This window comes from Syngnathus acus, chromosome 10, assembly GCF_901709675.1.
Source record: "Syngnathus acus chromosome 10, fSynAcu1.2, whole genome shotgun sequence".
NCBI classification, from domain to species: domain Eukaryota; kingdom Metazoa; phylum Chordata; class Actinopteri; order Syngnathiformes; family Syngnathidae; genus Syngnathus; species Syngnathus acus.
Genome location: NC_051095.1, coordinates 633312 through 656292, shown reverse-complemented (window position 1 = coordinate 656292; position 22981 = coordinate 633312). Strand labels below are relative to the sequence as shown.

The 22981-nt window shown below is 50.8% G+C and overlaps 6 protein-coding genes across 23 annotated transcripts in view; 2 read left to right on the top strand and 4 right to left on the bottom strand.

Moving 5' to 3' along the window:
* Positions 1-22981, top strand: part of LOC119128357 — a 252135-nt gene that overhangs the window by 17535 nt on the left and 211619 nt on the right. The window lies entirely within an intron of this gene.
* Positions 695-3643, top strand: sqstm1 (sequestosome 1). Of its 6 annotated transcripts, none has more exons than XR_005099000.1 (8): positions 695-938; positions 1025-1120; positions 2039-2292; positions 2363-2447; positions 2518-2586; positions 2642-2771; positions 3003-3258; positions 3343-3643. XR_005099000.1 is itself a non-coding variant. In XM_037260771.1 (8 exons), exons 1-8 carry the CDS (start codon positions 770-772, stop codon positions 3504-3506), a joined length of 1203 nt encoding a protein of 400 aa, XP_037116666.1. In that variant the 5' UTR covers positions 700-769; the 3' UTR covers positions 3507-3643. The 6 variants fall into 6 exon arrangements, 5 of the variants coding, with proteins under 5 accessions (XP_037116666.1, XP_037116665.1, XP_037116668.1 ...); XM_037260771.1 differs by having other exon boundaries at positions 700-938; positions 2521-2586; positions 2642-2754; XM_037260770.1 differs by having other exon boundaries at positions 700-938; positions 2642-2754.
* LOC119128426 (MRN complex interacting protein) lies at positions 3640-5141 on the bottom strand. Of its 2 annotated transcripts, XM_037260814.1 has the most exons (7): positions 4916-5141; positions 4580-4639; positions 4369-4469; positions 4240-4288; positions 4069-4187; positions 3961-3988; positions 3640-3793 (listed from the first exon to the last, which is right to left on the bottom strand). In XM_037260814.1, the coding sequence occupies exons 1-7, from the start codon at positions 4973-4975 to the stop codon at positions 3788-3790; spliced, it is 423 nt and encodes a 140-aa protein (XP_037116709.1). In that variant the 5' UTR covers positions 4976-5141; the 3' UTR covers positions 3640-3787. The 2 variants fall into 2 exon arrangements, with proteins under 2 accessions (XP_037116709.1, XP_037116708.1); XM_037260813.1 differs by having other exon boundaries at positions 3640-3988; positions 4916-5138.
* On the bottom strand, positions 6849-14565 carry LOC119128364 (TBC1 domain family member 9B). Of its 6 annotated transcripts, none has more exons than XM_037260710.1 (23): positions 14307-14424; positions 13610-13720; positions 13426-13544; positions 13080-13314; positions 12733-12991; positions 12461-12668; positions 12120-12311; positions 11901-12014; positions 11241-11391; positions 10913-11127; positions 10721-10838; positions 10440-10642; positions 10297-10379; positions 10094-10223; positions 9760-9858; positions 9612-9680; positions 9314-9554; positions 9184-9249; positions 8995-9063; positions 8849-8902; positions 8319-8366; positions 8157-8242; positions 6849-8086 (listed from the first exon to the last, which is right to left on the bottom strand). In XM_037260710.1, exons 1-23 carry the CDS (start codon positions 14422-14424, stop codon positions 7601-7603), a joined length of 3474 nt encoding a protein of 1157 aa, XP_037116605.1. In that variant the 3' UTR covers positions 6849-7600. The 6 variants fall into 6 exon arrangements, 4 of the variants coding, with proteins under 4 accessions (XP_037116605.1, XP_037116603.1, XP_037116602.1 ...); XM_037260708.1 differs by lacking the exon at positions 14307-14424 and adding an exon at positions 13834-14259; XM_037260707.1 differs by having other exon boundaries at positions 11901-12311; positions 14307-14565.
* rnf130 (ring finger protein 130) lies at positions 15250-19549 on the bottom strand. Of its 5 annotated transcripts, none has more exons than XR_005098997.1 (10): positions 18959-19259; positions 18421-18717; positions 18127-18318; positions 17704-17951; positions 17552-17623; positions 17407-17489; positions 17170-17266; positions 16908-17097; positions 16318-16765; positions 15250-16251 (listed from the first exon to the last, which is right to left on the bottom strand). XR_005098997.1 is itself a non-coding variant. In XM_037260762.1 (10 exons), exons 2-10 carry the CDS (start codon positions 19008-19010, stop codon positions 16677-16679), a joined length of 1320 nt encoding a protein of 439 aa, XP_037116657.1. In that variant the 5' UTR covers positions 19011-19174; positions 19266-19549; the 3' UTR covers positions 15250-16676. The 5 variants fall into 5 exon arrangements, 4 of the variants coding, with proteins under 4 accessions (XP_037116657.1, XP_037116658.1, XP_037116659.1 ...); XM_037260762.1 differs by adding an exon at positions 19266-19549 and having other exon boundaries at positions 15250-16765; positions 18959-19174; XM_037260763.1 differs by having other exon boundaries at positions 15250-16613; positions 16644-16765.
* LOC119128354 overlaps positions 21659-22981 on the bottom strand; it is a 113887-nt gene continuing 112564 nt past the window's right edge. The window contains 6 exon segments of the mRNA XM_037260669.1: positions 21659-21774; positions 22049-22222; positions 22303-22424; positions 22426-22474; positions 22548-22718; positions 22799-22969. Coding sequence (XP_037116564.1) covers positions 21720-21774; positions 22049-22222; positions 22303-22424; positions 22426-22474; positions 22548-22718; positions 22799-22969 — 742 coding nt within the window. The 3' untranslated portion in view covers positions 21659-21719.

The window sequence follows — 22981 nt, the reverse complement described above, 5'->3', positions numbered from 1 at the left end:
GATTTTCAGAATGATCAATTACTATGGGTTGTTTTGAGACTGTCTCATTTGAAATTTCAGCCTTAACCGTAAATATCCTCCAAGAAAGCAGACCAACTGTCTTTATGTCAAATCCAAATGAAATTGTCCTATGAAGAATTATTTTTTTCTGGACCACACCAGCAACTAAATCGTATTCATTTTGCTTGTGCTCTTTCTGCATTGTCACCTGGGTTTGAACATAGGGATGGAATTAAAACTTAGAAAAATCAGTCGACAGATGGAAAGAAATAGTTTGAAAGACTTAATGACGTGACCATAATAACAAAGATGTCTGAAGAGAAAAGAAAATACTGAAAAGCAATTTACGAAAAAAGGACACTTGTTTGGTCAATTGATCAAATATGTTATTCACTGAAAGAAAAATGAAAAGGTTGTAAGTTATACCAACCAATGTTTTGTTGTTGACGTCGGAGTGACAAGGCGAATTTTTGGGGCCACGCGTCATCTTTGGCGGAGGGGGTCACGTGGGAAGAGGGGAATTCCCCCGATTGGAAAAGGCGCCGTCATCTCCAGGCTTCTCATTGGCTAGTGTGGGCGGGTTTTGAGCGCCGAACCAATCGGGCAACACGTAAATATTGACTTTCCATGGTAACGCCCATCCCGGAAGGAGCCGACTCAGAGTCAAGACAAAGCGTTTAAAAGCTGCGTCACAAAGTACCCTAGTCGGTTCGACCACGACGAGTTGAAGAAGCGCGCGCAAGCGTACAAGCAGCAGCCAGCGGTCAAGATGTCGGTGACGGTGAAGGCTTACCTTCTGGGGAAAGAGGAGTCGGTTCGGGAGATTCGTCGCTTCCTGGTGCCGCGTTCTGAGGTCCAAAACTTCGAACATCTGTGCGACAAAACTTGTCAGATGTTCTCCGGACTTAAGAAGGGTGCTTTCAACATGTACTATAAAGGTCGGATTTTTTTCTTCTTTTTTTTTTGCCTCCCTCCCTCTGTCCGTCCAACAGGTTTGATTGTCGGCCTTTGTTTTGCTTTCCAGACTGCGAAGAAGACCTGGTGGCCTTCTCCTCGGATGACGAGCTCTCCATGGGCATGGCCTGCTTGAAGGATGACGTCTTCAGGGTTTTCATCAAAGGTAAACAGAGAAAAAAAGAAAAAAAAAAGACAGCCTCGTCATTGTCTTCTTCATCACCGGCGACTGCAATAAATTAAGCACAGTGGAATGTTCTCTTGCTCTACCGCGGTTTGCCGTTCGTGGCCTCGCTGTTTAAAGATTGACATTTTTTTTTTTGGTAATACACTCAAACCTCGACATACGTATTGAATTCGTTCCGGGACCTACTGCCAATATTCCCACATGAATACTCTGTCATTTGTTTCATTTATTCCCAAATAGCCAAAAGACAACAGCAATGATAACTCCTTGATATCTACTGCAGATAGCAATAAATAAGTAACAAATAAATTACAAAGAAATAATCCATAAAAAGTTTTTTTTAATTTATTCTCACTGACCCTTATTGTAACTCGGAAAAAGGCGTTCCATCTCTTCCGGGGTAATTGTTGACATTCCAGCCATATTGTTTTGCAAGATCACTCAAACCGCGCTCATATTTTCTTATGATTTCTCCTTTTAATTGTGAGGAAATCCTCACCTCCCTATTTCCACCCCTGCTACCATTTGCGTTAGTCTTCTTAGGACCCACCACGATATGATAACGTGATGCCAACTGATGTCATCCCGACGTCTAGCGATGTCATATGTTGGCTGTTGGGAACTGTTGAGTCAAAGATTTGATCCGATTTCACATTGTATGTTGAATCACCAAATGATTCCCGAGCTGCTGCTCACTGCTCCCCTCTCCCCCAGGGGATGGATCCAAATCACACGGGGATGGGTTCAATGCAGAGGACAAATTTCACCACACCCAGATGTGTGTGTGACCATCATTGGGACTTTAACTTTAAAAATCCGTATGTTTAAGCAATCGTATGCAGAGGTCTGACTGCGAATGGCAAATAGTGCAAATAACCAGAATGTTTGTGTTTCCAGAGAAGAAGGAGCACCGCCGTGACTTTCCAGTTCACGCCTTTCCACCGGGCGCCTTTGTGGCGGCGGCGGGCCCGCCCCCTCCACCACCTCACGTGGGGGCTGTGCACGCCGTGACGTGCGACGGCTGCGAGGGGCCGGTGGCGGGCGTCCGCTTCAAGTGCAGCGTGTGTCCCGACTACGACCTTTGCTCGGCTTGTCAGGTGCAAGGGAAGCACACCGAGCACCCCCTGCTGCCCATCTGGCACCCCCTGCAGGTCAGCATCGCGCACTCTGCAGCCCCTGTGGCGTGCACGCCTGCGCTCATGTTGCGCGCATGTTTTCCAGGCACTGTTACCACGAGGAAAGCTGGTGAAGAAGATGCGCCACTGCAGCAAGAACCAGAAGTGTGCTAGAGGTGGCGCCCCCGCTGGTCAGTGTTATTGTTACTTTCAACATCCGCGGATGGGCTTCGGGCTCATCTTTGACCTTTGGCTCCAAAGCAGGCCTCAGCTTCCTGAAGAATGTGGGAGAGGAAGTGGCGGCCATGCTGAGCCCGCTTGGTGAGCCACGTGGGTGCCGACTAACCGTCCGGACGGGTAGTAATGCGTTTGTTGTCCCACGCAGGCATCGATGTGGACATCGACGTGGAGCACCAGGGCCAGAGGACCAAAGTGAGCAATCAGGATCAAGGGGACGTGGAGGTTGGCGGAGCTGAGGGCGACGCTCGGCCCAGAAAGGTCAGGCGCGCCAACAGGCACGTTACTGTCAGTTTTTGTAGTTCCGCCACTAAAAATCCCCTTGTTGTGATCGCCCACTGCCATAACAATCATTTGGCCTAATAGAAACGCCCTTGCTGGAAAACGCCATCAACTGGCTAACAAACAGCATTCATTGTCACAGTCTGGTAACACTTTACAAAGGTTCCCTGAATGTGAATGTTGTGAGGTAATTGTCAGATAACGTTGCGGTCTCTTGCCGACGTCAGGCTTCAGCCGACACCACCAAAGAGTTTGACGAAGAGTGGACTCATGTCACGTGCAAGGAAGTGGACCCTTCCAGTGGAGAACTGCAGTCCTTGCTGCAGAACGACAAACTGGACCACGACGAGAAACCGAATGGGGACCAGAACCCAAAGGGGGACCAGAATGTCAAGGGGAACCAGAAGCTGAATGTTCCTGTAGTGGTCCAGAAGGATCCGTCAGGCTTGAAGGTGGCGGCTCTGTACCCTCACCTTCCTCCAGGTAACCGCTCGCCATGTGCCCCTCCCCCCCCGCCCGAAGGAATGTTTAGCTAACAAGTAACCTCCTTCAAACACACACATACAGAGGCAGATCCCCGCTTGGTGGAGTCTCTGAGTCACATGTTGTCCATGGGGTTCACCGACGAGGGCGGCTGGCTGACCCGCCTCCTGCAGGCTAAAGATTTTGACATCGGTGCCGCCCTGGACGCCATCCAGTACGCCAAGAAGCCCCGCCCTCCCCCGCACTGATTCCAGCAATAGGCGTCCTAGCACACGCTTCTTAGCTTCTGCGACATCAGATTAAAAGCAGTAATCAGTACTACTCTATTCACTAAAGTCTGTAATCAAATGAATTGATTGATACTCAATAAAAACGCTTTGCTCAGCTTGACTGATTATTTTATTTGAAGAGGTCAACGTAAAGTTTCAAAGTTTGGGGAATTTTCAGACTTGCAAAATAACTCCCAATTTAAATAAGTGAAGGTCATCAACGTTTTCATCAGAAGCTCACGTCAAAGTCATCTCCGCTGTCAAACCTGGAGGAGGCAGGCAACAAGGGTTTGGGCCGCCAAGTGACGGCGCCGTTGAGGCCGGAGGTGTCGCATCCCAGTGACGACGCTGGCGCCGAAGCAAAAGACAAAAGTCGCTTAGCATTGCGCGTGCTGGCGTTGCTCAACGGGCCAGGAGTAGCAGTTGACCTCGCCTGAGGTACATCTTCACGCTGCATCTTTCTGATGCACACCCACACACGTATTAGGATGTATTCTGACAATGAGGTTGCCAGTGGGTGCTGTAGCCTAACAAACATCACCTGTCGGTCAAGATGTTGTCTCGGAAACATTGCGTGTCCTTTGAAAGTACATCTTGGTCGTCGTCGTCGTCCTCAGGTGTGACTACGTATTTGCTCCAGCGGCTCACCTGTGGATGGACCTGGAGCAAGATGAGCGCTTGCTCGTGTGTGTGCGCATGAGCGTCATCTCACTTGTTCATCTTGCTGGCCTTCGCTTCTTCTTTCCCCTTCTGGCTGCTTCCTGCCAATCACTCGTTGATGTTATAAATCCACATAATCCGTCAAATGAATCACCCTGCGTGAGTCACTTTGTGTCGTTACCTTAGCGACCGGACATCTCGTTCTTCCAACATGGCGCCCCTGGTGGCGTTCAGCTTCTGAACGTGCCGTCTGCAGTCTGCTGCGCCGCCTCTGCCGAATTCCTTCATCATGTGGCATTGCGAACATTCCGTTCGGATGCATTTATTCGTAAGAGTGAACGCAAAGTCAACTTGATGACATCGCGCGCGCGCGCGCGCGTTCATCTGCTTACCTTGAGCAAAAATTGCATCACCCCGCAGAGTTTACACGTCCACTTTTTCACCTTCTTCACCTGCCACAATTTGATGTACTGTACCGCTTCTCGTGCACATTTTTAACAGCGATTGTGTGACGTCAAGCCGGACCACGGACATTTCATCATGATTTGACAATTGGGCGGCTGAAGCCAAAGGGCAGCCATTTTACGTAATGATGTACTCTTACTGACAACTATTTTAGAGGCTGGTTCTAAGGGCGCTTTTCATCCCCATTAATATAAACGTCATTGGCAACGTTAGAAGCCGTTGGCTTGCTTCCCGTGTGTACGACGTGTTTGAGTTGCTCTTACTTGGTGCACCTGGAAGCAGTCGCAGCGGAAACATTTAACCACGTGAAACGTTTGAGACATGTCAAAAGCCAGACAGTTTACAAAAATAAAGAGGAAAAACAACACCAAAAAAAACCCCTGTGTTTTCCGCTCCTTTGCCGGCCGGGCTTTGTTTGAAAACCTATGTCACATCCGGGTAGTGTTGGCTCGTGAGTGAACGATGATTCGTTCAAAAGAACGAATCTTTTCAGTGAACGAGAGTGAACGAATCACTTCTTAAAGTGATTCGTTCTCTTTTCAGTTCATATGACTTCAACCAGTAGGTGTCGGTAATGCGCCCTGAAGCTGGTGCCACCTCGCCGTAAAACAAAACGAAGAAGAAAATGACGTCACTTCCCATTCACAAACAGTCGTCAATTGCATTTCCCGTTCACCAACTGAACGGAGCTGTGAGTGAGTGAGTGAGTGAGTGAGTGAGTGAGTGAGTGAGTGAGTGAGTGAGTGAGTGAGTGATTTGCTTTTCCAGTTCATCGCGAGAACGGCTCAGTGAGGGAACGAATCCTGACTTTCCCGTTCGCGAACGAGTCAATGGGTGAACTGCCTTCCTTCCCGTGCATCAACGGATCAGTCAGTGAACGCGTTGCGTCTCCCTCCTGGCGTGAACTATGGAAGCCAGAATGTCGATTTACGATTTGCCAAGGAAAGAAAGAACCACTCACTGACTTTATGCACGTTTTCTCCAAGCTAACGGCTAACTTTATTGCATGAAGGGATGCGCCGTTATGCAACAACGGGGAGATTATGCTTCTCTTTGGGTCATCTTGATTTTAGAACACTTTTTAAATAACATGTATGCATATATAAGCCTAAATATTGTTATCCAATATATCTACTGCAATTTCACATTCGATTGCTGGTTTGAAATTTACTTTGATGATTATTATTATTATTTTAATAAACATTTATGTGAAAACTTGTCTGGTGTTTTATTCCTTGGTTTTATATTCGCCAATTAAAACATAAAAATCTGACATTTGACTGCTTTATATGACTGCTTTATTTGACTGCTTTATATGACAATATGTATGTGTTTTACGTTGTTATATGAGTTGGTGTCCCCCAAAATGACAAATGTCGGCATAACGGATTATTTTTCAACCTTTTATTCAGACAGAAACACATTCGGTAGAATAACACCATCAACTACAATCCAACAAATACAAAATTAAAACATCAATGTCGGCATAACGTGTGTCGGATGGCATAGCAGCAACGCTCGCTGTCTGTCACTCACTCGTGAATCTTCGCGAACGAACCTGAAAATGGTGGCGTGCCTAATGGCGTGTCCGAGTGACGTCACAGATCAAACAGCCAATCAGAAAGTGGGGGTGAGGGCGGGTGTGGCACTTTTCACTTTCATTTAAGCTTTGACCATGATTTTTCCCTCATGAATTGGCCTGTTATTAGGAACACCTGAAAATAGTGGTGTACCTAATGGAGTGTCCGAGTGCCGTCACAGGGCAAACAGCCAATCAGAAAGTGGGGGTGAGGGCGGGTGTGGCACTTTTCACTTTCACTTAAGCTTTTTCCCTAATGTAGTGGCCTGTGATTAGGTACACCTGAAAATGGCCGTGTACCTAATGGAGTGTCTGAGTGACGTCACAGATCAACCAGCCAATCAGAAAGTGGGGGTGAGGGCGGGTGTGGCACGTTTCACTTTCTGTGAAGCTTTGACTATGATTTTTGATTATTTGATTTATAAAATAAAAAAAAACAACGTTTGAACGAATCTCTTGAGTGAACTGATTCAAAAGATTCAGTTCACTTAAAAGAACTGGAATGCACATCACTACATCCGGGCGTCACATTCGGGCATCGCATAGAAGCCCAAATATGTCAGTGTCTTCACAAAAATATGCACTTCATTGCTGTCAGGATTAAAAAAAGATAAATATTTGTTTATTATTTATTGGCCACCACGCAAACAACAGAGCGCTCCACATTTATTTATCAAATTTCAGTCACTTAAAACGTCACACGAGCATTTCCATCCAACAGGAAACGAGATCACGTCTCTTTCACATTAAAAGACATTCTTCTCAAATTTGCATTTTGCGAAGTTTGTGGCAAATCAAATCTCAGCCTTTCACGAGTCTGTTCTTTTTGGTCTGAAACCCAAATGGATTATTTTTTTTCCAACCCCCAGACCAATAAGATTTGTATTTCAGATGAAACGTTTGCAGAAACAGGGGAAAAATGCCCAAAAGTTCAATTTTTAACACAGAGAAAACTACTGAAACATTCTGCTGCCACACTAGAAAAAGTTCAATGTCACATTTAAACATGATAAATTTATTTGAAATAAAAAGGAAATCTTTTGGAACACGATGATGATGATTATACAGTGCGAATTCTGAACTACTGAGCTGAACCAGAAGGAATTGCTCTGTCTTGTTTTGCCCATTAGTATAGCGCTAAGGACTACTTCGGCCATTGAAACGCGGGACACTTATCACATCACTTTTGTTTTGTTTCTTGGGTGGCAGCCGGCAACAGTACGCTTCCATAGAAAATGGGTATTTGTTTGAGGAAAAAGAATGTTTGCCATAACCACCCACCCTTACTGTGGGTCTTTTATTGCAAAAGAGGAACAGCCAGGCAGCTGCCAGTAACGTGAAGCACCAGGACGCGCGAGAAGGCCAGAGGTCAAGTGTCGCCACGTTCGCGGTCCGAAGAGGCAGAGCTGCTCTGACGCTCCGCCGCCCGGCGTGTCTGGCAAGCGGCAATACGGGCCTGGATGCTTCTCTTCCTCTCAAAGTAGTCCACCAGCGCAGGCTCGGTCAACATGGACGCCAGAACCTGCTCGAAGGTGACGGACCAATCGGCGTCGGCTACGCTGACCCGCCTCCTCCTCGGCCCCTCGCCGCCTTCATCGGCCGACGATGCGTCATCGCTCAGCGTGGAGAACGATGACGCCGACGTGTCGTCTCGGGCCTCCTCCGGGCGGATGTCGGCCGGCGCCTGCCGTCCGGCCGCGCCCTGCCTGTCGCCGTTGTTGAACTTCTTTCCGACTTCGCCGATGCGAAGCAGCAGGCTGGCGACGGTGGCGATGGCGTGGTAGAGCTGCTGCTCATCGTGCTCCTCTTCACTGAACATGTTGTACAGAGACTTGCACAGCTCGATGAACTGCTCCTACACCCGCGTCAACGTCAGACTTCATCAGACTAACCGATTCGAACACGTGCGAGAGCTGAGTGCTGACCTGGTTCATCCGAGGAAGATCTTTGATGGATTCCTGTTTGGGCTCCTTCTCTTTGGCCCACATCCGCAGGTAGTACCTGTAGTCCTCTGTGGGTCAAGGTCAAAGGTCACGACCCCAGCCGCATTCCAACATGCAGTCAAACGGCGGCGACGCAAACGTTACCTTTCTTCTCCTCGCTGCTGCCGTCAGACTCGGCGTTGGCGTCCTCACCTGCACACCACGGTCATCGCCATCGTCAGCTACGTCACCATCGTCGTCATTGTCAGTCGTCATTGTCAGTCTGGTGTACCACGGGGATCTGTTTTGGGGCCCTTGTTGTTTTCATCGACTGCATTTACGTGCCTCAAGTGACAGATCACGCTTGGGTATTAAAACAGCGTTGCGCATTGACATCATGGGACAAATCGACGCCATTTCCACTTGCTACTTTCGACGTCGGTAAAACACATTCATGTCACTCACTGCAGAAACAAGGCCGTGGCTTTCCTTCTCTCCTTACCATAATCCACGATATTTATGGATCCCTTTAGTTTCATGTTGTGTTCTGTTGTATTGTTTTTCATTTATTAGCCGTTCTGTAAATGCATACATGCTTTGCAATGCGAACCCTAACCCTAGTGCTTTGCGTTATCGTCGTCATGGTTATCATCATTATCATCGTCATGTCATCATCATCATCATCCCAACCAAACCTGCTGTCACTTGCTGCGGTGCAAAACTGTCTTTAAGAGACAAGACGGACGATTCTGGAGGAGCAAGAAGAAAGGGAGGAAGAGAAGCCCCTTGAAGCTTTTCACGCAAACTAAATCCATGGCCGCCGACCAAAGTGCGTGCTTACCTTTAGGCGTGTCATCGGTGAAGAAGTTTGCAGCCTCCAGCGCGGACTCCGCCTCCTCGGGACACAGAGCTGACACACAAACAATGACGTGAATGGTTTTTGGCCGTGCTAGCACGAGACGGACAGACACACACGATCACCTCCGTACTGGCCCACGTTCAAACGCTCGGGCAAATATACAAAGGTTACCAGGCGGCAGGTGGAGCTTGTAAAGCAGCTTGAGCTTGTCTGTCATGTCGCCGTGGTACATCCCACCTGCACAAAGAGCGAGGCGAGCACGAGGACCAAGGTCACGCGCCAGCGACCTTCGCAGACTCACTGAGCGCCGTGACAAACTCCTTGAAGTTGACCAGGCCGTCGCGGTCGCGATCCAGCGTCCTGAAGAGTCGGCCGGCCAGGACGGGCGCGTGCCCGGCGCAGCGCCAGGCGGCCAGGGCGCAGAAGAGCTGCGAGAACTGAGCGGCGTCGATGCGGTACTGCTCCAGGTAGGGCAGGCTAGGGTCGTGTCGCTCCGCCGCAGTGCCGCCCGAGCCCCAGTAGCGGCTGCTCATGTGCCGGGCCTGAAACCAGCATCGGTCGGTCAGCCGTCGTCGAGCGTCCCTCCCGTCCCGTCTCACCTTAAAGAGGCAGTAGAGCTCCTCCAACTCCTCCATGCCGAAGGCCGACTCGGTCACCATGGCTCGCACCTGCGCACAGAAGGCAGCCGTCCGTCTTTGTCCTCAACCTGTTAGCCCGTTAGCCCATTAGCCCGAGACCCCGGCTCACCACGCTCCGTTTTGCCGTGTCCTCCAGAGACTGGATCACCTTTAACCTCTGCTTGAACCTCATCTGCTCGATGACATCGGAGCGAAGGCCGCTGAACTTCTGCTCGCACAAGTCAGCCGGTTGGTTAGGCAGCGAACTCGACAATTTGAACGCGCGGCTGGCGTTCTGTCGCCCTCGCGCCAATATTGCGGCCCTCGCGCTAAGCCCCGCCTACATGCACTGTGAGAGAACTTGTAAAACTGGTAAGAAAGACGGTGGCTCTACAAGGTCTTTGCGTGAAAATTGGAGATGGAAGCAACTGAGGCTCAGGTAAAGGTCATCCTCCCGGTCTGACCTCATAGGAGGACTGGACGAGTTCGAAGATGTCAATCTCGGGCGGCGGCTCGTCTCCGCCGGTGAGGAGGGCGTGCAGGTGGGGGACAGGCGGCGTGGCGATCTGCTTGTTCACCACGTGGTCCAGGTACCTTCACACGCGCATCACGTGTCCAGCCGCTGGCGCTACATCCCACCAGGCGCTCAACGGCGACCGGCCGTTACCTTCCCAGGACGGTCATGGCTTCGCCCTCGTCGCTGCAGGCCAACAAGGCGTCCATGTTGTCGTGGAGCACTGCCAGCGCCACCTGCAGGCAGCACGGGAGCGTGACAACGTGGCAGGCAGCCCGGGATGACGGCCGGCGTACCTGGAAGATGACTTTGATGCCCTCGTAGAAGAAGCAGTCGACCAGGACCACGGCGCTGTCGAAGGGCATGACGGACAGGAAGAGGGTGAGGAACCACGACAGGCTGATGGTGGAGATGACGCCCAGATCCTGCATGTGCTGGTACAACAGGGGCAGGAAGGCCCGGGTCAGGTCTTCAAACACCCCCTGGTCCACCAGAGCGCCTTCAAGCAAACACGGGTCAGCCGCGAGGACGCATGCTGAGACGCAGTCACTTGTGAGCCAATGCGGCGGCGGCGTACCCACGACCCTGGTGTTGTAGTAGTCGGGCAGCATGCGCTCGCAGAGCGCCACCAGCAGCCAGAAGGCCTCCTCCTCAGTGCAGTACAGCAGCAGCACCGACGTCACGATGTTCATGGCCTGCGGTCGGGGCACGTCGTCAGTCACGCCGGCGCCCCGCCCCGCCCGGCCGGCCGCTCGGAGGCGTCGCCCACCTGGCAGTAGCCGATGCCCGGGTTCCTGTGGGCGTAGGCCGTCAGGACGCGGCGCAGGGCGCCGATGCCCGTCTCGTTCTGGAAGGCTCGGTGCTCGGGCATGGAGCGGTGCAGGTCCCGCTCGATCTCCTCCGTGGCCAAAGAGCACAGGCCCGCCGCCCGCTCCACCAGGTCGCCGTAGTAACCGGCGTGCATGGACATCTCGTTGCGCGCTCCTACCGACGCGGGACGCCAGGGGGAAGCAACAAAACGCCAAGGCCGACAAGAGTCACGGGAGAGAGGAGAAGCAGCGGAAAGAGGCCAAAAAGAGCGAGCGCCGGCCGCCTACCTGAGAAGAGCAACCAGAGTTCTCCTCGGAGCCTTTCCGGAATGCCGCCCAGGACTAATTCTCGGCTTTTGGACGTCCTGTACATGCAGACTCCGCGGCCAAACTCGGAAAAGTGGATGTTCCACGCCTCCTCCTTCATCTTCTCCTTCATCTGACGCACACCGATGATTGTCACACGACACAACGTGAGCGCCAGCAAAGTCTGGACCATGGCTGGATGGCATCCAGCCTAAATGTCCGCATTATTTGTCAGTGTGCTCTGTTTAACTTGTCAATCGGACACAATTAAAAAGGAGGAGCACTGATTAGAATATTTGAATGCATTTTAAAGTATTTTCGAACAAAGAGATTCGATAAAAAGTGCGGCAAATGAAAACATCCAGGTTGAACTGATCATTTCAATTGAATGTATTTCAATTTTGTCATTTGTACATTGTTAATATTAAGTTTCAAGATAAACCAAAAGTAAGTCTAACTTCGAGGGCACAAGAAGTGAAGGGATTGAACGAAGGTGCCCCGTTTGTTGACTCGCAGGCCAAAGTGCTACGTATGTTTTACGTTCGTATTTGATGTGCACGTTTCGTAAGTATATAAGTTGGTTTGTCTCACCGGTTCTTTTGCGAGCGAACCGGCATAGAAAGCGTGTTTCGGCGGACTCACAGCTTTGGGTCCCAGGTCCTCTGGAGCGTCTTTGTGGTAAAGTTGCAGAAGTCCTTGTGTGGCCGTGGGCACGTCGGGGTGATAGTGGCGCTCCTTGGCGCCGCCGGAAGATGCCTGGAGGTAGGGAGGGCGGGGCAAAAGGACAACAACCTTAAAGACTCCCTCCCAGTGTTGCCCGCACACTGATAAATGACAAGCAAATGAATGAGGCGATCGCACCGCGGCCGCCAGAGGACTGACGTCCCCCCACGAGCTGTCGTCGGGAGTCCTCTGCAGGAAGTCGGAGATGCGCTGGACCAGGAAGTCCCGATCTTTAAGGTTGGCAAACAGGAAGTTGATTTTGTTCTTGGTGCTGATGGACACGGGACACGGCAGAACGCTGCTGCTGTCCGCCTTCTCCACGATGGAAACCTGGCGGGCCCAACGCGGCGACAAGAAAACGGCTCAGCAAGCACACTTTTTGCTCGTTCGCGTAAAATTCACCGAGAATGGAGTCGGGTTTTGGTCGGCCCGACGAAATTGGGGTGAAAATTCAGCCCGTCGCAAAGCGTCCATTGGACCTCTCTGAGCGGGATGATGAGCTGGCACAGGTCTTCTTCTCGGCTCCGGAAGCAGATGTAGTTGTTGGAGATGAAGAGCTGGCCCACCACGTGCATCTTGGCGAAGGGCGTCCACAGCGTGCAGTCCGTGTGTCCGTCCAGACGCTCGTCCTGCGTCAGACGGAAGGTGCTCCGGTAACGCTCGTTCTTGGCCCGCGCGTCCAGATCCCTGCCCGCAAAACATCCCAGCGTGAGCGGCGGCGGCCGAATCAAGAAAGAGGAACTTCCCGGACCTCTTGAGGGCGGAGACGTTCTTGAGGGTCTTGCGGGGTTTGGGCAGCGAGAGGTCGGCGGCGAAGGCCTCGTTGTCCAGCAGCTGCCGCATGGCCATGTTGGCCAGCTGCTCCATCAACTTGAAGGTGTCGTTGATGTTGAGGAACACGGAGAAGAAGTGCTCCCCGACCCGAGTTCTCACACGAACGCTTTCCGGGAACAACAGGGTGGCGTTCTTCTCCAGCTGGGTCACTTCTGTCCACGGGACCACCAGAGTGACTGCCACCAATGCACATACGACACAGGAAGTGTATGGGACCGCGCCGATAGCGACCCTCTCCAGAAGGTGTCGTGTCGTGTCGTATACCTTCCTTGCCCAGTAGGAAGGAGTAGAAGCAGAGGTGATTGACAGACAGGTAGAGCCAGCCCTGCCGCGGCACGCGACCTTTCCAGTAGCTGCACGAGTAGTAGTTGACCAGCTTCTCCTCTTCGGGCATCCCAAACAGTTTGCGCATCTTCAGCTGGGCTTCCTGGAACTTACTGCAATCCTCTTCCTGCCCGTCGTGGCCCGTCGTGGCCCGCTTCTCCTCTGCGATCAGGCCCTGTGCCGAGCAGGAAGTCTACTCGTGAGTCCCCGACTGTGGTTGAGCCCACTTCATACTGCCGTCGCCAAAAAGCTCAAAGAATAATAATAATAATAATAAAAGACGTACGGAAATCTTGCCCCTGACGAACGTGGCGACGTCGCTGTCATTGTCGAAAGTGGCGACTGTCTGCAGCAGGTTCGCCTCCAGCCAATCCCAGTGCTCTGTAATCTCCTTGCGCGAGGAACCTGCCACACGCCCCCGGGTCAAAAGTCAGTCGGGGTCAGGAGTCCCATCCGGGGGCGGGACTCACCGCAGGCAACGTTCCAGAAGATCTGCGAGTCGGCCGTTTGGAGGAGGATCCTGTAGGGGGCCACCCTGGCGCTGGAGTCCAGAACCACATCCAGAGTCCCCACCAGTAGACCTGCACGCAGAGACCACCTCGTCAAAAGACGACAACAACACAGGTTCCTGTCGAGAAATCCAACAAATCCAAGAAGTTGGTACCAACACAAGATGCTGGCGTGAGAAACCTACCGATTGAAGATCCGATTTGTACTACTCGTTTGTTGCAAGAGCTCCTAATGTTTTGGGACCAATATGAAGGGTATCCAGAACTTTTTATGTTGGTACCAAGACGCGCCCACTCAGCCTCTTGGTACCAGCGAGTAACAAGTTCGTGTCCATCAGCAGACCGGCAAGCCCAACATGGCTGCCGACGTCCATTCGCTCTTTCACGCATTCATTCAACAAGCGGTCATCGCGCGCGTGCCCGTGCCCGCGCACGCGCACCCACAGACATAAACAGTCGCTGCTGTGTTCTACCAAAGTCCATCCGGACGACACGTACAATGAGAGTAGACATAACCCGTTTGACTTTGTAAAAGAAGAAAAAGGAGAATAAAAGACAATGACGAAAGGGAAGGGGTAAAAGACCAAAAGCAGCAGAAGAGGAAGACAAATAAAGAGGAATGACAGGAATCGTGAGAAAGACGAGGATGACGACGGACCGGAGAGCCCCCCTCCGCGGCCGTGTCCCCGCCGCCGCTGCAGGATGAAGAACGGGTTGGCCCGCTCGGACACCCAGAGAGGCCCAGCAAGCAGAACCTCCTCCGGGTGGATCCACATGTTCCTCCTCGGGGGTTGGCTTCGTTCGTCTCTCAAGTTCTGCTTGTCAGGCAGCGCAGAAGGCCGTAGACGAAGTTGTTTGGCTTGTGTTCCCCACCCCTACCCCCAACTCAACCCAACCCACCACTGCACATCACTTCCGGGTTGACGCATTGGACACGCCCTCTGAGCGCCACGTCATCAACAGTCAGCGAGCGAGAGAAAGAACTCCTCCCTCCACACAATAAAAGTGAACATGAAAGTTTGACTCTTTTAACTTTGTTTCTGGTTGCTCATGTTGAACTTCAAAACAACACGCGGTGCGAAACGTCAAATGGAACATTGATCGAGGCAAAGAACACTCACTTATTTTGAATACAAACTGATGATATAACATGACCAACCGCGATATTTTATCTTTAGGAATATAAGAAATCTTTCCCATCCGTAATTTGTAACTTAACTTTTAAAATAATCATTTCATTTCGAAACACATGAATACCAAGTTTTGATGAACATCTATTTTAGAGGTTTTCTAAACAATAACTGTCACGGAATAAATTGATGTAATTAATCTATTGATTAAAGTGTATCGGCATTTCAATTGATCTTACCCTTTGAATTTTGATGAGTCATTTCGATTGCCTAAATGAACTCAATGACTGCCATCGTTATTTGTATTGAAGTGGATTTGAATGTAGCATTACTGCTCAAGGAAGCTCCAAGTAAAAAGAGTTGAGTTTGAGTTTAGCGCCTGCGCTAACACGGGCTGGTGCTAAACATGCACGGGTGAGGTTTTTGGCATGTTGCACTAATTGCTAAATAATTGCAAAATAGTAGGCGAGATGATGGATTGACAGGCGTCAACAGAGCAGCATTTTAATAGTGACGGACTACAAATGAACTACAGTACATTAATTCCATGTTTCAAACGCACACACACACAGTGTTTGAATCTTGGTTCGTCGTTTTACAACAAACATGAAGTCAACAGGTGATTGAAGTTATTGTACAAGGATCAAACTTGTTGCTTCGTTTCACGTTGCCATGTGCAAGCAACATTGTATATGTGTACGGAATTTCAACCACAGTTCAAGACGACCATGGAACTAGACCAATCACACGCCTCCCAATGCGGAATATGTAAATGATTTGAAATATACTTAACGTGTTGAGTCACAAAATGAATTGGTTATCCTTATGACTAAATATGACAATCGCGTGAGTATTGGTTATTTGTACGCTTGGCTCACAATTGTAATAGTTTGTAGAATATACATTTTCTTACTGTAATGCTCTATTGATTGTATCAATTTGGGTTAATGAAAATGCTAATTATGAACTGGAGCGGTTTGGCCGAAGAGCAAAGTAGCTGGTGAGCAAGCACGGCCGATGCTGTTTTGAAGCCACTTTGACGTCGGCCTTCCCTTTATTATTTGCATTCCTTCTCTTGCTACGCTAACGCAAGCTAAACTCGGCCTTTCCCTTCTGCCTTTTGTGCGAAACTAGGCTAACGTTTAGATCGAGGTGGTTACCGGTGACACGCCAGCTCGGCTTCTGTTTCTGGCCAATGGGCCAACTTGGAGTGGCAAAGACCTTAGCGACGTGACGGCTGGAGGACGATGGGACTTGTTGGCAAGTGAGGGACTCTTCCTTTAAAAGCAATTGTTGGCGGCTGCAGCGGGAGAGAGGGTTGCACTCTTCCTGGGTCATGCGATTGTCTCTACAGAAGTTCTGCTTCTGGTTCTGGTCTCAGGATTGGTGTGGGTGGGTATGCCTCAAAAAGCCAGTAGTTCTGGTTCTTTGGTTGTGATCCAGCTGCAGTCCGTTGACCAACATTCAGGCACTCTGGAATTGGAGGAATTGGCTTTTCTAAGAAGGAACAAACCATTGGAAGAACAATAGACGACCGACCCTCCACGCATCTTTTCCAGGATCCTTGAGAAGAACTCCAGATGGAACTTTTGTCGCCCCGTAAAGCGTCCCGGGAACCAGGACCCGTAAATCTGGCCACAAATTGGCTGAGCCTTCAGAAAGTTTTTCACGGAAGATTCAGGAGTCAGGATCCGCTGCTCCGAAACCCGATGAGACCAGATCCAGAGTGATCCGCTTTGTCAACAACACTTTGGAGTCCTCGAGTTCAGTGTTCTTACACAGGTCAGAATGTTTGTGTTAATGTCTGTGTGTGTGTGTGTGTGTGTGTGTGTGTGTGTGTGTGTGTGTGTGTGTGTGTGTGTGTGGTTGGAGGCGAGGGGTTGCCATGGTGACGGGCTTCAGGACTTGTCGTCGTAGAGGTCGAGAGGGGCCTGCAGGTCCGGCAGCTCCGTGCGAGGAGGAGGCGTCGACGTGAAGAAGTGACCGCCTGCACAAACAAAACATTTGCTTTCAAGATTCCAAGATTGTGTTAGGCTTCACAAGAATCTGTCAAAAATAAAATAAAAAGACAAGAAAGGGAAAAAGTTTCTGAAAATTCAACCACACGCGCACACACACACAAATCTTACTGGTGACGGCAATGGCGATGTCAGCGGGGGAAAGGGGCGGGGCCTCCGGGCAGGGCGGGCTGAGAGGCTCCAGGCGGACGGCGGGTCGGCCGCTTCGCCGGCTAGGCGGCGCCCTCGGGCCGGCGGACGCCTGAGCCCCACCGGGATGCTCCGCATTCAGGCCCTCGCTGTCTACGTACGGCACGCCACCCTGCACGTCAAAACACAGGCGCAACGTCAGCGCCGTTAAAAACCTGGGCACGCGACCCGGCACACGACTCACCGAAATGCCGAGAGCCTTGAGGATGTTGAGTTTGCACATGGGACACGTGCAGTGCTCGCTGAGCCACGGATCCACGCACGCCTTGTGGAACACGTGCCTAAATGACATTTCATCTGGTGATATTTCAGAGCCAGCCCAAAATCCTCCACTTTTCATGTGTGTGTGTTAGATGTCATACTTTGGAAGGTGCACACACAGGCATCATTCAAGCTCAGCCCCTTTTGTGCCTTGACTTACTTGCAGGGAAGGATGCGGACCACGTCGTTCAGCTGGTATGATTCGATACAAACTGCACAGTGGTGGAAGTCAGGATCCGTCTCCTACACACACACACACACACGTCATTTCAAATCAACCCAAAAAACCCGCACACACATCTTACTTTATCTCCTTTCTTCACCGTCCTGGTGCTTAACTTCCCGATGGCCTTCTTGGCCGCGTCGCCCAGACGACGCTGACGTCAGACAAAAAAGAAACACGCTATGGTCACGTGTCTGCACACAGGCACGCACACACACACACACACACACGTACGTGGCCACGGTGCGGCGCGCCGCCGTATCGTATCTTCTGTATGAAGTAGAAGATGAGCCAAGCCGAGGAGATGATCATGAGGACGATGAAGGAGATGGACACAAAGACCAGCGAGCCTCGGTTGATGTTCTTGGGAGTGCGCTGACCCCTAAAGACCGTCACCACCACGCTCAGGTTCCTCTCCAGTTGGGCCAGGATGTCTTTGCCATAACCTTCCGTGATCATCACCGCCACTGTGTCGCCCGTACCTGAAGGCGCCACAGCAGAACACCAGATGAGGAAACCGTGATTGTTGGGGGCTTTCTGGACCGGGACATTTGCACATGCCTCATCCATCCACCACGACCTTTTACCTCAACCGGGAGCGGCAGGACCAGAAAGCCTTGTCGCTCACGTTAGCACGGCGTGTTCACACACACTGACCTTCGTGGCCCATCATGACAGTCTTGTTGGTGGAGTTGTTGTAGATGAGCACGGCGGAAGCATTGAAGGTGGCGGCCTTCAGAATTTTCTCCCGGAAGGTGCAGTTTCCTCTCTGCAGCAGCGCCACCCACTGGACGCCACGGGGCGGCGCCACAAAGCGCGTGTCGGGGTCACAGCCCTGACGATCCACCACTGTGCACAGACGAGACATGAGCAACGTCAGGAACCAACGGCGGTGTGCACGTTTTTCCTTTGAATAGAGGCCAAAATCAAAATTTGCGTATGTCAAGTTACCTGGCGCGGGCGTGACGACGAGCAGCGCGCGGGTGTCGACTTTGGGCGAGTTCTGGCCGTAGATTCCGTCTTCGCTGCTCATGACGTGGACGGCGTGTCCTCGCGCGTCCATCACGCTGGCGTTGACCGTGGCGCTCACGTACTCCTCCAACACCAACACGGGGGCGGGCGCGCGGTCCGGGCGACCCGCCCTGGCCCACCGGCTCTGGACGACGACCAGGACCATGACCAGCACCAGCACCGAGGGGACGCGCAGGCCAGTCCGGCTGAGGGACGTCATGCTGCCCTCATCCAAAACTGTCGGTGGGCAGAAAGAATACATCCAGCACCATTAAAAGGTTCCAGGTGCAACAATTCCAAGAATCCACAACCAATTGATATTCAAATAAGTATTTTCCAATCATATTCTAGAGACCTTCCAAATCCTTGTAATTTCAGCCAATTTCTGACCTCTGTGAAAGCTGAATTTCTGGAAAAGAACTACCTAATGCTTTTGCCAATTTTGTGCCAGTGTAACGGACCAAACCAGGGACCAAACCCGTTATCTTCTGAAATCTCCCCATTTCCTGTGCCCTTTCCACAGCCTTCATGTCCTCTAATCTCGCTCATTTCAATGTCTTGACGTCATCTCATCTCTGCGTGTCCTCTCAAGGGTGTCTCCTTTGAGGGATGTCAAGTGCAGGCCGGACACATGACCTCTTCATCTTATTCATCATCATCATCAACAACAACAACATGATGCTCACCTTCAGGCCTGCTGACGTATGTGTGTTTGCTTTGCGTGAGGAGCTAAAAATACATTTACCCTTAAACAAGCGGCATTTAGGGGGCCGTGCACGACTCACGTCTTTGTCGTGGCGCGCGCACGCAGACGCACAGGCGGTCTTCCTTGCTGGTCTCCCTCGAACCGCGTCCTGGGTTCTGCGTGCTGAGGCTCCAGGTGGGGGACCTCGTTCACAGGAAACTCGCTCGATCGCTCGCTCGCTCACTCGTTGTTATTTTTGTTGCGCGGGCCTCCTCCAACCTTTTGGCCTTGTTTTGATTCCGCTAACGCTCGTGCGCTGCGGAAGCAACAACCAGCTCGGTCGTGACGCAGCGCGCATGCGCAGACGCTCGCACTGCCGTGTGCGCGCGCACACGTCGTGTTTGTGTTTTGCTGCTGAGATGTTCATCAATTATCGCGAGAACATCCAGTTAAGTCTTTTTTTACCACTTTAAAAACATTTTTTGCTTCATTTGTTGGTGAGAGACTAACAGCTGGAATCGCATTGCTCAGAGTTACCTTTTCTTTTTAACAAATTTGACTTTTGTATGCAAATGGGAAATAAACATCTGATTCTAGAGAGAAAGCGGAAAGAGAGAGAGAGAGAGAAAATGTGACTTATTGGTCTTGTCGCGTTTTGTTCGAGACGTCCGTCGTTGAGCAAGGAAAATAAAGATGTGGAGTAACAGTTGGTTCTTTATTTGCAAAATCTTGGGTTGTTCAATGGCGGCCGGTACATGAAGCACCTACCTCAGCACATAGAACGTCAGGTCAGAAGCTTTAATACTGTCCGGGAAATGAAAAGGCGGGAAGGGAAGGGGTAGGTACGGGCAAGGCGGGGAGGCAAAAACATATCAACATAAGGTAAAGCCCTGTTCTGTTATCACTTAGCCATTTGGTATCTATGTGTGATGGAAAGTTACAGCCCTGTGTCTATGTCACATTGCCGTTTCTCCCTCTTCAGACTATTCCGTATCAAAATTGTGGAAGAAGGGACAGAGAAAGAGAGCGCAAAATGCACATTGATACAGAAATAAAAAGAAATGTTTTTTTCCTCTCAGCAGTTATGAAATGACAAAAAAAAAACATATGACAGTCAGATGATGATTTCGCAACCTGCTTCTTCCAAGCTACACAATGACAAAGTGTTCAGCTTTGAAACTGACACCAACCTCCTGGATCGTGCAAAGTACTCTGATTACAATTTGACTTGAATCCTCCTACATGTGAAGACAAGCTCCCGATGACCTCCAGCAGAAAGCTGTTGGCAGTGCCGAGGTTATGTTATTTACACGCACGCACACGTATGCACACACACTTTAGATTGACGTGTACATTTTTGGAATATTTGTACAGTCTTCACAGTCAGGGACTTGAATGTGTTGCCATAGCAACAGAAGCGCTGAAACCACAGACCGGAAGTACTTTGTTAACGCTACAATCTAGTTATACACTAGATCTGTGGAATAACAACGAGGCTGACGTCAGGGCGCACGAGCGCGCGGCGTTGTTGACAAAGGACGAGGAATTTGATTGAAGGATGTAATGATTTAGACTGCACAGGTGGTTTGATAACATTATTGCTTATATAATAGTTATTTGATATCTAATTTATATATGGTTATATGGGCCTGTGGAATATTTTAAAGTGCAAGAGCCGTCAGCGGCGCGCACGCATTGTTGACAAAGGACGATTGATGGATTTAATGAATTGGTGTGACGCAGATGGTTTTATTAACGTGTTATTTATGTAATAGTTTTTTGAATAACTTAATAATAATTTTACGTCAGGGCCATTCTCAGCTCTTAGTTTGTGTTTATGTCACGTTAGCATACCTATCGTTTAGCCTGTTGTTGCTCACGTGTTGTTGCGACGCTGCGACAGCAGCGCGGCGGTTGTTTACATAAAGGACAAAGATTGACTCGACGAGCTGCTGCTGACGCGATGTTGCGCTGCTGTCGTCACTTGAAATTCAAATTACAGTAATCCCTTGCGGTTCGTTTATCGCGGTTTCACCTTTTTTTTTTTTTTGAAAATTTTTGAAAAAAAAAACATATATAAGTCGCTCCTGAGTATAAGTCGCCCCCCCACCCAAACTATGAAAAAAAACGCGACTTATAGTCCGAAAATTACGGTATTTATATTTCATGGCGCTTTAGTGATCAAAGTGCATTCAAAAACAAGTCAATTGAAGGCATGATGATGCAATTATTATTTGCCTCAACATTCACCATTGGTCGGCGTTTGGTGCCAGCAGGTCAAATTATGCGAGGAAGTGGAGGGTCAAGGGTCAAGTCCCGCCCGCCACGAGTGTGGATGGCAGGAGAGTGTCAGGAGCACACGTCTGTGTTGGATTTCACGTCTTATTTGTGAAATGTGGAAATATCTATGCCTTATCATCGGTCGGAGAATCAAGCAACTAACGTGAAGGACAGGCATTGCCGTTTCCTTTTGGACAGCGGGCGTCCTCAGCCATACGCTCCATGGGAAACGCATCCTTCGCGACCTTCTGCATGCATCCACATCCATCCGTCCTCAGAACTCTTCCCAAGGATCCAAGGCTAGCGTCAATGGCGTCACATCAATCATCCCTAGATAGATCTAACCAAGCATTCAGCGTTTGAGGAAAAACACCAGGCATGCATTGAACACTTACTTCATTCAGGCAATATGGCCCAAAACATTTGTGATGTCAAAGTGCACATCATGAAGTTAGTATTAAAACATTTCCTTTGATTGATTTCACGTGTGCTTCTCTACTTTATTCAATCTGATGTCAGTAAATCTGGCTTTGGAGCTCGGCGCGAGCGACTTTTTGGAAGCCATTTTCTTCAACGGCACCCTGGAAGATGTTTGGAACCTACCACTTGATCTTCAGACTGCAGCGAGAATCCATTTGGACCTCCTCCAAGGCCCGCTTTCCTTCCTCTCCGATGTCATTCGAGCTCAGGTCCAGCTGTTGGAGGTGGGAGGGGTTGGACCGGAGAGCCTTGGCCAGTGAGACGCATCCTCGTGTGCCGATCTCGCACAACACCAGCCTGAGAAGACAAGAGGGCGGCTGACACAAACCCAAGGTTCTTGGGCCGGCTGGCCTTCTGCCGCTCGAGGAGAGCCTTACCCGAGATCTTGCAAGGTGCACTGCGGCTTTGCCAGTCCGGCGGCGAGCGCCTCCAGCCTGTCGTCGTGCAAGTCGTTCCAGCTTAGATCCAGATGGCTCAGGGTGCGGGACGAGCTTAGAACGGGAGGCCAGCGCCTCGCAGCTTTTCTTGCTCAGCTTGCACCTCTGGAGCCTGAGAAGACAAGAGGGCGGCTGACACAAGCCCAAGGTTCTTGGGCCGGCTCGCCGCTCGAGGAGAGCCTTACTTGAGAACTTGCAAGGTGCACTGCGGCTTTGCCAGTCCGGCGGCGAGCGCCTCCAGCCTGTCGTCACACAAGTCGTTGTAGCCGAGATCCAGCTCCCTCAGGCTGCCGGGCGAGCTTAGAACGGAGGCCAGCGCCTCGCAGCTTTTCTTGCTCAGCTTGCACCTCTGGAGCCTGAGAAGACAAGAGGGCGGCTGACACAAGCCCAAGGTTCTTGGGCCGGCTGGCCTTCTGCCGCTCGAGGAGAGCCTTACCCGAGAACTTGCAAGGTGCACTGCGGCTTTGCCAGTCCGGCGGCGAGCGCCTCCAGCCCGTCGTCACGCAAGTCGTTGTAGGCGAGATCCAGCTTCCTCAGGCTGCCGGGCGAGCTTAGAATGGAGGCCAGCGCCTCGCAGCTTTTCTTGCTCAGCTTGCAGCCCCTGAGCCTGAGAAGACAA

Excerpts from the sequence above, each read along its gene's own strand:
- sqstm1 (XM_037260770.1), top strand. The coding sequence starts at position 770 with ATGTCGGTGACGGTGAAGGCTTACCTTCTGGGGAAAGAGGAGTCGGTT. Across the intron at positions 939-1,024 it reads TTTCAACATGTACTATAAAG|ACTGCGAAGAAGACCTGGTG; the intron begins GTCGGATTTTTT and ends TTTGCTTTCCAG. Across the intron at positions 1,121-2,038 it reads CTTCAGGGTTTTCATCAAAG|AGAAGAAGGAGCACCGCCGT; the intron begins GTAAACAGAGAA and ends TTGTGTTTCCAG.
- rnf130 (XM_037260762.1), bottom strand. The coding sequence starts at position 19,010 with ATGAAGGCTGTGGAAAGGGCACAGGAAATGGGGAGATTTCAGAAGATA. Across the intron at positions 18,319-18,420 it reads CGTCGTCACGCCCGCGCCAG|TGGTGGATCGTCAGGGCTGT; the intron begins GTAACTTGACAT and ends GTCTGTGCACAG. Across the intron at positions 17,490-17,551 it reads CGGTGAAGAAAGGAGATAAA|GAGACGGATCCTGACTTCCA; the intron begins GTAAGATGTGTG and ends GTGTGTGTGTAG.
- LOC119128426 (XM_037260813.1), bottom strand. The coding sequence starts at position 4,975 with ATGTCTCAAACGTTTCACGTGGTTAAATGTTTCCGCTGCGACTGCTTC. Across the intron at positions 4,470-4,579 it reads TGATGCAATTTTTGCTCAAG|GAATTCGGCAGAGGCGGCGC; the intron begins GTAAGCAGATGA and ends CACATGATGAAG. Across the intron at positions 4,188-4,239 it reads AAGGCCAGCAAGATGAACAA|GTCCATCCACAGGTGAGCCG; the intron begins GTGAGATGACGC and ends ATCTTGCTCCAG.
- LOC119128364 (XM_037260707.1), bottom strand. The coding sequence starts at position 14,424 with ATGTGGATCCACCCGGAGGAGGTTCTGCTTGCTGGGCCTCTCTGGGTG. Across the intron at positions 9,681-9,759 it reads ACACGGCAAAACGGAGCGTG|GTGCGAGCCATGGTGACCGA; the intron begins GTGAGCCGGGGT and ends TTCTGTGCGCAG. Across the intron at positions 8,367-8,848 it reads ACCGCAGCAAGTGACAGCAG|GTGAGGACGCCAACGCCGAG; the intron begins GTTTGGTTGGGA and ends CGTGGTGTGCAG.